General features: G+C 49.5%; 1 protein-coding gene across 8 annotated transcripts in view; it reads right to left on the bottom strand.

Moving 5' to 3' along the window:
- Positions 1 to 10,774, bottom strand: part of TMEM164 (transmembrane protein 164) — a 187,807-nt gene extending 177,033 nt beyond the window's left edge. For 2 of the 8 annotated variants that reach the window (XM_055119728.1, XM_055119731.1), the window contains exons 1-2: positions 9,896 to 10,016; positions 8,518 to 9,176 (exon numbers count right to left, since the gene is read on the bottom strand). In XM_055119728.1, the coding sequence (XP_054975703.1) occupies positions 8,518 to 8,907 (390 nt within the window). In that variant the 5' untranslated portion in view covers positions 8,908 to 9,176; positions 9,896 to 10,016. Of the gene's footprint in view, positions 1 to 8,517; positions 9,177 to 9,557; positions 9,691 to 9,895; positions 10,017 to 10,639 lie in introns of those variants that run through there. The other 6 variants (XM_055119730.1, XM_055119733.1, XM_055119729.1 and 3 more) reach the window with 6 other exon arrangements.
- Positions 10,775 to 12,268: the final 1,494 nt, after the last annotated feature.

Raw genomic sequence — 12,268 nt, 5'->3', positions numbered from 1 at the left:
AGCAACTAAACACCCAGTACCACTTAAAAAGAAAAATGGCCTTCTAGCCACAGGTAGGCTGCCTGTTAGCTCATTTCACAGACTGAATGTCCCCACACTCTCATCAGCAATCTCTGTGTCGGCGATTCACAGAGAGGCTCTTCTTGACACAGCACAGAGAATACCATTATCGCTCAGGTGGGGCAGAGAGGGGGAGGCTTGTGAGTGAGTGAGTGCAATTTTCCTGACCAGTAGAGATGGGAGTCTTCTTTGCTAGACCAGGGAAGAAAGAAAAAAATGTGCCTCTGAGCGGGCCAGAGAGCAACTGAGGCATATGCCTTGCACAGGGCCAACACGGGTTCCATCCCCAGAGCTTCCTAGGGGCCCCCAAGACCCATCACAAGTGATCCCTGAGCACAGACCCAAGAGTAATCCCTAAGCCCCACCAGGTGTGGGCCCAAATCTCAGACCCTGGCCCCCAAATAGAAGTCTGCTTCGATAATAAAATGTAAAACCACTCCAAGTTACAGTTAAGACATGCTCCTGTAAAAAGGAAGCCAACTTCGTGCCTGTGCACATATTAATTCTTATGCCTCGTGTTCCCTGCTTCTTGCAGCACCCAGTACACTCCTACCCATTCACTGACACAGACGTGCCTGCCGTGAGCCAGATCCCGTTAGAGACACTAGCTGAAGCAAATGAGACAAACAAGGTGTCCCACTTCTGCAGAAGTCTCCTTCCTCCTTCATGAGCCAGCTCACAAATCACCCATCTCTCCTGGAAGCTTTCCTTAATTGTCCTAGGGAGAAAAGACCCTCTGTTCTCTATGTTTTCTTCAATCTGTTCCTGTACATCAGACTGTCATTTAGTCTGTTTTCTAGCCTATCTGACCTACACTGTGAGCAACATGAGGGTGGGGCTGTGAGGGGCAGGAATTTTTCCTTTTTTACCTTTGCATCTTTCGTGCTTTTAAAATGTAATAAGCCCTTGGGGGGGAAATGGTTCTTGAATGGATTCAAGATGAATAAATTTGCCTGAGCCTTTAAAGCAAGAGTCCTGCAACACTGAGTCAATACTTCCTATTGTTACTTTCTAAAGACCTCAAGAGACTAGAAAGAAGGGAGGAAATGTGAAGGGAATGGAAGATTTAGATGCACTGGTAGAAATACTCAACTGACACAAGGACCAGGCATTGAATTATTTTTGAAGCAGCCTTAAAATCCACCTCACAATAATGCGTGACCCTCATTCTATAATCTTTGCCATGTTAACACCTACATAAATACAGATAGATGATGGGCATGCGACCAGAAAACTAGATGCCGAACTGGGGATCTGGGTGACATAGGGCACCCAGATTCCCAAGCAGAATAATGAGCATTTGAACCAACTTCCCACCTAACATCTTATCCACTAAATAAAGTCTCTGAAAGTGGGGTCCAGATGAGTCTGGCATCAGAATAACTCGGGCGTTTATAATAACTGCAGATCCTCATCCTTGCCCTACACCTACTCAGACTCTGTAGAGAATTGGCATCTGCGTTATTACAAGCTTCCAAGAGACTCAAAACGTTAAAGAATCATTACTCACCACATCTACAGTCTCCTGATTTCCACTCACCCAGAAACTGGCAATGAAGTGCACCTGAGACAAGAAACTCTCAATTTATCATTAGTATTTATTTCTTTCTTTTGGGGCAACACCCTTAAGTGCTCAGAGATTACTTCTGGTGGTACTCAGGGGACCATGTGGTGCCAGAGGTGGAACCCACGCCTCCTGCATGCAAAATATGTGCTCAGCCCATTTAGTTATCTATTGGCCCCTAAATAGTTTCAATTTAAGAAATGCGAAGAATGACCATAGATAGATGTTTTTGTTAAGTCAGTGGGGTTATCTATTTGCATTACAGATATCTATGCTGTACATGCTAAATACCTTACAATTTTCTGTGAATTGCACTGCAAGAAAGCTAGAAAACAAGTTTTTTAAAAAGACACTTTAAGAACAAGAAAAGTTGAGAAACCTGGCTCTTCTTGCAGAGGACATTTCAAGTGAAACCAGGTGACAATATGCTTCCCACTGCATGGGGCTGGAGAGATAGCACAGCAGGTAGGGTGTTTGCCTTGCACGCGGCCGACCCGGGTTCAAATCCCAGCATCCCGTATGGTCCCCTGAGCACGGCCAGGGGTAATTCCTGAGTGCAGAGCCAGGAGTAACCCCTGTGCATCGCCAGGTGTGACCCAAAAAGCAAAAAAAAAAATACACTTTCATTTGAGAACCAATATGCTTCCCACTGCAAAATACAGAAAGGGAGAAAGAGATAAAAAGTGAGTCACCAGCCTAATAACTTCTTTTTTTCAAATTATATGAAATCAAAGAAACAAAAGAAGAAAGTAGACACGTCTAAATGTCTACCAGGGAATTAAGATCACATCCGACACATAATTTCCTCATTGGGATGAAAGTAGGCAGATAGTTTTGGGCAGAGAACAGGCCACAGTTCTAATAACCAGCTCTTTGTGATGGAAATTCAACAAAAAAGAAGTGTGAGCTGGATCTGAAACCATCTCTCTCATCTAGCTATTTCAGAAAACAGGCTGGAGAGTGTGCTAATGGGCACAAGAGACCCAAGAACAGTGCCTAGGAGACCTCAAAGGCATATAGACTGGGCCACCAGAGGGAAAAGGAAAAAGGGAAGAAAGAAGCAGCTCCACTATGTCAATCATTCAGCCATCATCATCGGGGCACACATTAACCAATTAATGTGCACTACGGTATGATATTAAGCTCTGCAGGGAGTTATAAAGGGAGAAGAGGGGGAAAACACCACTCTTTTCCTTTCAAAAGTGCTCCCACAAATGGAGACTGAACCAACATACAAAACCCAGTGCCCCAGCCCAGCTCTTACAGAATCACTCACATTTACACAAAGGTCTATGTTAAGGGGCTAAATGGTCTCAGGGAAAAGAGGATGAACAATCTCAGAAGTCAGGGTCATCTAGTAAGGTTTTGGATCTAGACCCTTCAGGCGTATCTACCAAGGGCAGGAAAAAAAACAAATCTCATGAAGTTGACAAAAGTGGCACATCATGCATGGCAAAGGGACAAAAATTCAGAGAGCCTGTGGCTTACCCCCTGAGTAGGAGCCAGCAACATACTGTTATTTGAAAGCAAGCGCCATGCTGGGTTGTATTAACAGGTGCCTGGCAGGGAAAGGCTGGGAAGTAAATCTTTCCTCTCTGCTAGATGTGGCTTCGCACTGGTGAGAATCACTGCATCCAGTTTTCTAGGCTATGCATTAGAAAGGCAAGAACAATGGGCCAGGATCCAAACCAAAGTAACAGAAATGATGAGAGGAATGTATTCTAATAGCTATCAAAGAAAGTTGAAAAGGAACTGAGGTTTTGCAATTTCTGAATCTGAGGTAAAAATTTACTGGCTGCCTGGCAGCTTTGGTCAAATTTGCCCAGCTTCTCTGTTTAAGTGACCACATAATTTTTCACAAGATTATAATGTTTTGTTTCCAACACGGCCCATTTCACAGAGAAGACCAAGACAGGAACAGGTTAAATCATTAGCTCTGGTTTCTGTAGCAAGCCATGAGCAAAACTAGCATCATATATTTAAATCCCAAGGCTGTCTGTGTGTTGTTTAATCCACAAATGCATACCACGTTTCTTTATAATGGACGTCCCCAAAAGACTATAACAATGAAAGATGGAAAAATTCCCTGCAAATTTCCTAAGTGGGCAAGGACAGGGAGAGACGTAAAATAATTCTAAAAGCACTGTCATGCCCACTGTAGAAGTATAATATAATGCCTCACTCTCGAGGCCCATATAAACATCATTCCCATGTATCCCTTTGGACTGATGACACAAGACACAGTCCATCTGATAAGCTGTCAGCAGATGGCTGGATCCCTCATTGTACTCATTACCCATGGACATAAATTCCAAGCAGGAGCAGTTATCAGCACTCCAGACAACAGATGGGAATGAGGAGATGTGGCTGGTCTAAAGTCAGTGGAGTGGAGGGACCGAAAGCCTAGTTCTCAAATCCATCAGGTTTTCTTTACAACAAAGCTGACACAGAGCAAGTGGAACTCCATCAGATATATTCAGTGAGCTTCAAGTGATAGCACCAAAAGTTCCAAACTGTCCTAAATCTTTGCCATTTCATGCTTTCATCTAGGAGAAACTAAAAAATTCAAAACAGTAAAGCAAAAGCAAGTACGACATCTCTGATGGAAGTCAGACTTCTACCATCTTGAAAAGAAGACAGAAAAGAAATAGAAAGGCAACTCGAGTAGAGGCAGGGCTTCCTCAGTATTACTGGAGAAAAACCAGTGGTCTGGGGCTCTGGGATAGAAAGAATCATTTAGTATTTGCCAAAATGTATAGCTTGAATCCAGGGTATCTTATGCACAGAGAGACATGCAAGCAGCATTCACTGTCATGTGCTCTAGTCACTAAGTTTGGCATCTAATCAGAAGATGTTGATGCAGATGTTGATACAGAACCAAAAGGAACTGGGTCGTTAGAGAAGACATCCCAAATGGATGTGTTAAGTTCCTAAAACAGAGACAATATAATTGCATGGAAGGGTGAGAAAGAGCCACTCATTTAAGACGACCAGTCTGTGTGAATGCAATCAGTCAAATTGGCAATTTTTGCAGTCTGCTGAGGAATTGCAGATTTTCAGACGTAAATAGCTCTGAGAATCTCTTCCTGCTAAAGCCCCAATTCCCACAGTGGCCTCTCACTTCTAAAGCCATAACAACTACTAACTTCTGCAGAGCTTTTTGGTAAGCAACCTAATTAATCATTCAATCAAATTCATTCCCAGTCACCCCTCTCTGCCTAAATACCATGTACACAGAAACAAGCCGTGCGGGAAGAAACATTTAACCATGTCATTGGCAATGCCACAATGCATACAGCAGGGGGGGTTGTTTAATAGTACTGCGCTAATAAACCCTGTGCTTGCTGGGCCCAAGAACCCTCAAACACCTCATTGAGTTCAGATGTGAGATGGAGCGGCTCTCTTAATCCACAGTCCTGAGACCTTGGAGAGAACAGACATGACCAAAAAGAAGCCCAAGACACAGAATATTGTTCAAGAACAGAAAATAGGCACAAGAACTGCTCTTCTGCTCCTAAGCACCACTAGAAGTGCTCCCCACTTTGTTCTTCCCCCACACCCCATCACTGCCCTTCCTGGTGCTTATGCTTCTGATGTTGGCGGTCACCCAAAAGCAGAATGGCCATGATGAGGGTCTGTTTACTTGCCTTGGGAATAAATATTTAACGAACTAAAAAATGGGAGCTGAGGCTGAGTTACTAATTCCCACCAACCCTTCTATTTCCTGGCACAAAGCAATACCACCCTTGTTTGAAACTTACCGGGACTCGGAGAAACAAAACCTTTCTATGAAGTCAAAATCAACTTATGCTGGTCGAAGAGACACATCAGAGACGTTATTACTGCTAAACTAGCTCTTTCGCTTCAGCTAAAGCTTCTCTTTCCTTACCAGGACCCCTGAAATCCACAGAACTTACTAGCATAATAAACCCTAATTCACTTGCCAAAGCATGACTTCGTAGTTGATCTCTGCCCTTTCGAGTTTACAGCCACAGAAAACGTTTTAATTTTCTTGCTCTGGGCACCAGTAAATCTATCCAATGCTAAACAAGAGGAAGCATATGAAAGTGCCTTATATACAGTAACATCCTAGATAGATGTAAGGTATTATTAACCATCCTTACTATCCTTAGTCATTGCGGCAACCAAGTCGGAAAACTGTTGCAACCATCTGTTGTTCAATTTTGTTTTTCAGGACTCACAGCAACTTTTTAAAAGCTATACCTTTCTGCTTCCCAGGAAGAAGCATAGGGATTGCATAGAATGTTAGATGTCTCTGAAGCAAAGTGCCCATGCAGGTCAAAGGTCCCTATTTAAATGAACCAAGGCTGTAATTTGGGAGTCAAGGGCAAAGGGGCCTGATCCAAGTGAGACACAAAAATTCTCAGCCTGCGTGTCTTCTCTGCCCTCCCTATGGCTTCAGAGTTCTGGCTCAGCACAGGACAACAGAAGAAAGCACAGGTGAAAAGGATATCAGCCCATCGGCCCTAAACATTCATCTCTCTCTGCAACAGCACGCAGATGCAAAGCTGGCAGATGATTTCATCATCCTCTGCACATGTTCCCAACAGTGACTTGGTCAGGCTGACTTTCCTGGGGTCACAGAGGGAACAAAGATGAACAAGGATGAAAAGATAGAGCTACATGACCTTGCCAGAGAAGAAACTATTTTTTTCTTGATAAAGCAAGTTAGTTTTTACTGAAATTTATTGAGAAAGATGTGAGAGGAAAGAGGGAAGTCTGTGCTCAAGAGAGAACACAGGCCTCTCCAGAGTGGAAATAAGTGGAAATACGCAGCAAAGAAACAGACAAACAGGCGAGATTCATGTTCAACAGAGAACACGGGCTCAAAGCGCAAGCTGAGAAGAAACTATTTTCCTTTTCCTACACAAGTTGTCCAAAAGCATTTCTAGATTAACCCTGGGCTATATACTTCCCAAGAATCCCCAACAACACATACCATCAATACTTAGAAGACACCGCCTCTCACTGCAGATGGGGGAACTGAGGCCCAGGGAGTGTATTTTCCCCAAAGTCACACAACTCATTAATGCCAGGACTAAATCTCCTGCATCTTCTAAAAGCCTCTAGAAACCTTTCTACTAAAAAGTCTGGTGCTGCCAGGTGTGACGTCATCACACCAGCAGCAGCCCCAGATGGGCTGAATTTAGTCCTTTGTTGACCTTCGAGATATATGGGTGCCAGAGGCCTCAAGACCCCTTTGTAAAAGCGGCCCCCTCTGACCCTCACCACCTGCCATCCCCAAAAAGCACTCCTGTCCCAAGAACAGTGGCTGAGATGTGTTGTTTCTTCTCATTAACAAAAAGCCCATTCATAAATAAAGAGAAAGAAAGAAAGAGGATTGGCTCAAATTTAGACAGAAGATCTAGCTGGGAGAGCCCTAGGCTTCCTGTGAAAGGCACCACCACTCCTCAAGAAGCCTGCTCTTAAAAAAAAAAAAGCTGCGCACTCCAGTCCCACTCGATGCCAATCAATAAGAGGCTCCTTATTTCAAAGCAATCCGCACCTTCCTGCCCATCTGCAGGACTTCCAGAGAAGTAGACTAAAGCTATTCAACACATTTCCCAGACTGGGAAACTGAGGCCAGGATCCTAACAATCCAGTGAAATGCGGGGAACACAGAAGAGTTGAGCTCCAATGAGACAGCCAGCACCGCGCTGATCAGCCTGCCCAGCCAAGCCTTCGACAGCCTTCAATCCAAAAAGGGGGGGGAGGCAGAGGGCAGCTGCTAATTTGTCTTTTGGCTGCAGGCAAATGACCTCTCCAGGCCCCAATAGGCCTATAAAACAGAGCTAATCACCTCAACCTCCTGCCCCAACACAGGTTTTGTTATATACAAAAGCAATGGAGATGCTAATGACAGGTTTCAAAACTGCCCAGCAAAGACACCAGCTCTGAAATCTTAAAAAAGAGGTTGTTTCCCCTTTCTCTTTCTCATCTTCCTCCTCCTGCTCTTCGTCCTCCTCCTCCTCCTCCTCCTCCGCTACCTCCTCCTCTTCCTCTTCCTCCTCCTCCTCCTCCTCCATGATTTTATAGTTTTAGAACATCTCTCCACACAGGCTGAGTACAGAAAGACAATCTCACTCTTGGTCCTCACCCAGATTATTTTTATGTATCTGGCAACTTTCCTTTTAGATCCCATTTGTTTTTCTTAGCACCACTAATAGGAGGTAAAGAAAGCAGCTCTCTGAGCGCCCCTGAACCATGACCACAGGAGAGAGAATAAGAGTGATAAGACAGGGAGGCATGCATAAAATAAATGCCCTCTCACCACAGATAGAGGTCACCAGCCTCAAAGCAAGCCCCCGCCCCTGGGCTCAGAGTGCACTAGCGGGAACTGGGGGTTGCTTCGGTGGCATTCAGAGGCAAACCTCACCCACTCAGAGCATTCACCCCCAAATGGAACTGTTATTCGGAGAAACCCCTGAAAGTATTTCCCTCCCCTAGTCCCACAGTGGAGACAAGGAACCTTACGTGACCACCTCCAAGAAAGAGTGTCAACAGGCCTCTGAGTAATTCACTTTTGGCAGGAGGACTGGGGCACGGTGGGCAGGCATGAGATTGCAAAGGGGTCACCTGGTTGGGGATGGACATTCTGCTTGAGAGAGGCCAGGGCAGGTCTGTGGAGGGTCATGGGCCTGCGTGCCAGTGGTTCCTTGGGCTTAGGCAGTACGTTCCCCACCTCCACTGTGGGGCTGATGCCTCGTGCAAAGGTGCAGGAAAGGCAACTCTGCGCAAAGACAGCCCGCGTCTGCAAATGGTTTCTGCCCATCCCACTTCCCCCGGAGCAGAGGTGCTCTACCCTGCTGAGTGTCCTGAGCACAGAATTGACTTAGCGTTAAGGTTGCCCAGGAAAAAGTCAACGCACTCACATGCATCATGGTGACCAGGTGACAGGGGTTGAGCAGGTAGATGACGGTCTTGGTGGCGAACTTAAAGCCCACCTCTACCCCGAAGGTCAGGCACAGGGCTACTAAGAGCAGATTCTTGCTCAGGCTCTCCTTGCCTTCCTCTGGCCGCTGGGTCACCTGCTCTGGCTGGCAGCCTCGGCTATCCCTACCGTCCTCCTTCGTCTGCCTCAGGATGTGCCGCAGGGCCACCAGGATCTCCAACAGGGCCAGGGTCAGGACCACCACACTTTCCAGCAGCCGCTGCTGCCAAGACAGGAAGGCAGCACAGTCGGGGCCCCCATTGCCTGCAAAACTGGGGTCCACGCCCCCATACAGCCAGTCCAGGAGACTTTGGTAGCTATACCGGGACATGACGCCGATTGGCTCCCCAAGACCACCGCCGTGTGGTCCGCAAGAGTGCGCTGGAACACGGGCCCCGAGGGTGGCCCGGGGGATGGGACATGAAAAGAGGGCACACCCCCGCACCGGCAACCCCCTCCGACACCCAGCCAACGGGAAGCTACACGCGAGGCCCGGGGCAAAGTGCTGGCTCTAACTTGTCCCCACGGCTGTCTGGGGAGCCCCCCGCGCTTCTCCAGTGGCCACCAACGAGGAAGGGTGGAAACGAGCCGTTGGCCAATCTAAAAGGAAGGAGAGGAAAAAAAAAAGGTCTCAAAGAGGCAATTGCATCGGGAATTACGAAGCAGGGAAGGGTAACAAGCAGGGAGGGAAGAAACGGGGAAAGGGGCAGTGGTGAAGCAAGCAAGCGGGGCGCAGGGAGGGTCAGGGTGAGGCCTGAAGGGACCCCGCAGTGCCGCGGGGAGAAGCGGGGAGGGGGGTGGGAGGTGGGAAGAGGTGCCCGGGGAAGCGGGGTGGGGTGGGGGCAACGGGGCGGAGAGTGGCCCCTCGCGGAGGGGACTTGCGGGGGCCAGGAGAGGGGCCAGGGGCCGGGCAGGCGGGGAGGGCGACGGGGAGGGCAGGGGCTCCTGGTCTCACGCGCGCGCCACAGGGGACTCGCTTACTCCTGCAACCGCGTGGCCGCCTCTGCCCCCCGCGAGCAACTTCGCCGTCGACGGGCCCTTCGGCCAATTTAGAGCCGTCCCGGGGCAGCCGCCCGCCGCCGGCTGCACCCCCCGAGCCCCCAGCTCCACCCCGCGGCCCGGGCCGCCCGCCCTCCGGCCCGCCCGGGACCTGCCCCCATCGCGCCGGCCAGCCGGGGCGGGAGGAAGCCGGAGGGCGGGCGGGAGGCCCGGCCAGCCAGGGGCTGGGCTCCCGCCCGCCCCGTCCCTCCGCCCGCGCGGGCGCCGCATCTTCCCGCTGCCCGACCCCACCCCTGCCCGGCCCGCCGGGCTCCACTCACCGGCAGCGCAGCCCGCGGCCCGGCTCCCGCGCGCCCCGCGCCCGCCGCGCCTTCCCCGCGACCGCAGCCGCCGCCGCCGCTCCCGGCTCCTCCTCCCGCTCTTCCTCCCCCTGCAGCGGCCGCGCTCGCTTCCTCCTTCTTCCCCTCCCTCTCTCCACCCCCTCGCTGCCTCCGCCTCCCGCCGGCCGGCCGGCGCGGCTTCGGGGCCCCCCCCCCCGCCCTCGGACCACAACTCCCCCCGCCTCGCCTCCTTCCCGTTTCAGCCTCGCACCTCACCCGCCCTCCTTTCCGCGGGCCCTACCCCCGCCCCCCGCACACACACACACACACACACACACCACCGCGTCCTCAATCTCCTCCCCCCCCACCCCACCCCCGGCCTGCCTCGCCTTCTGTGCTCTTGAGCCTGCACGCGTGCACGGGCACCTTCCTCCCCAGCCCCGTGCACCACTCGCCTCCTCCGGAGCTTGGACGACGGACTCCACCCGAGCCGCTCCAGGAGCTGGCTGGCACGCATCTGCACCCCAGGCACCGGGGAAGCACTTGGCCAGCCCTCCCGAAGTTCCTGGGTGGGTGGAGGGGGGGATGAATAAGCCTGTCGAGGCACCAGCTCTGCTTTGGGGGTAATTGCTGGCGATGCCCTGCTCTTCGCTTCTCCTCTTTTCTACCCCGACCCCCCCCTCCCCGACCCCACCAGCACCACCAGGCAAAAAGTGTGAGAGCGGGAGGGCGTCGTTCTCTTACCTATCTGGCCGCAGCCCCACTTCCCATTTCAATGCCTAGGTCAGAGGCATCTTCGTGCTGATCTCTGTCTCCCCCGCTCCGCTCCTGTGTGTGTCTCTCTTTACCTCCGGCCACGCAGCCCACTCCTGACGCACCCTCTCAGGCCCTCCTTCGTTTCCCCAGCCACGCCTTCCCTCGCAGACTCGCTGAAAGGAAAGAAAAATAAAACCTTCCTCTGATCTCTTGCCCCCACCCTCCCACCCTGAAAGGAAACGGCTGCTTCTCAACCTGCTCCTAGCAGGCAGGATCATCTGGGTGCAGAGGGACCCAAGAATCAGATAAACTCTGCTGATTGAGACCAGGTCCTTTCATCCCTGTTGCTTTCCGTCTAGAGACTGTAGGTTGCTTTCCTTGGGATAGGAAAAATAGGAAACGGACCTTTATGCGAAGCCATCTCCTGTTGGTTTCAACATATAGGAGATTCACAATGCTTTTAGGACAATATCCAGCAAAATACGCTTAGGCACCTTGCCTAGGAAACACTTTTGGGTGTTGGCTGCCTGCCAGATTAACAACATAAAATACAGTAGAACTGTATTATAAGACTGTCATCCTCACACCCTTTCCAATTCTGCTTTTCCTGACAAATACAGCCTATCTAATCCCAAGCCTTGCACAGCATTTGGCATGATGTTCTTCAAGTGTTAATTAATAAGGACCAACAAGAGGCAGGAATTGATTCAGACACTGGCTTGTATTTTCTCCTGAGGTTTTCTTGCTAAATCGTCTACAACAAAACCCAGGAACATTCAGGATGTGGCTGTGCAGCTTCTGGTGTTGGAATGCAACATCTGGATACCTCAAGTTACTCTCTTCAAGGAAGGAAGCATGAAGTTATAGCACTCATTAAATGGCTTCATTAATGGCTCCGATTTCCATGCTGAACTTCAATTGGAAATTTGGCTTTAATGACTGTAACCAAGCCAACATCCTCACTTAGCTAGGAATGCCTTTTGTTTTTTCTCATATGCAGAATGGCCACGCGTGTTTAAGACCAGGATTCTAATTCCCTGTCTGCTTTCACTACCCTAACCGTGTCACTTATGCAGTTTAACCCTTAACCCCCTGCATGCCCCTCAATTTCCAATCTATTCATAGAAATGTTACTGGTGATCTGCTATCTTAGTTCTAGGATTGTGTTTGTTTAAGGGAGTCAAATTAGGTAGACCATTATGAAGTATCTGCAATATAAGAGCTCAATACATGCTACCATTCTGCAACTGTGTATGCCTGCATGCGTGTGTGCATGCACATGTGCATAGGCACTCAGATTCAGTGTCATTCACCACATCTGCATAAACAATCCACAATCCTACACATCCTTCAAATCCCACATGAAATTGTACTCTTCTCAACACCAACCTGCAGCTCCCTGAACAGTCTCTCTCTCCCTCTTTCTCTCTCTCCACCTCTATCGCATTCATTGCCTGCACTATTCACTTTATTCGGATTCACCTACTGTCTGTTATTGTTCTCTCCTTCTTAGCCCTATCTCCTCAGATCTTTGGCAGCAGGAGGGATGGGCTTAATCTTTTCTAATCCCCCATCCCAGCCAGCACCTAGCAGAAAGGCAAACAGAGTAGACAAACA

The sequence above is a fragment of the Sorex araneus genome, chromosome X (assembly GCF_027595985.1).
Source record: "Sorex araneus isolate mSorAra2 chromosome X, mSorAra2.pri, whole genome shotgun sequence".
Lineage (NCBI taxonomy): Eukaryota > Metazoa > Chordata > Mammalia > Eulipotyphla > Soricidae > Sorex > Sorex araneus.
This window is presented reverse-complemented; position numbering and strand designations above follow the sequence as displayed.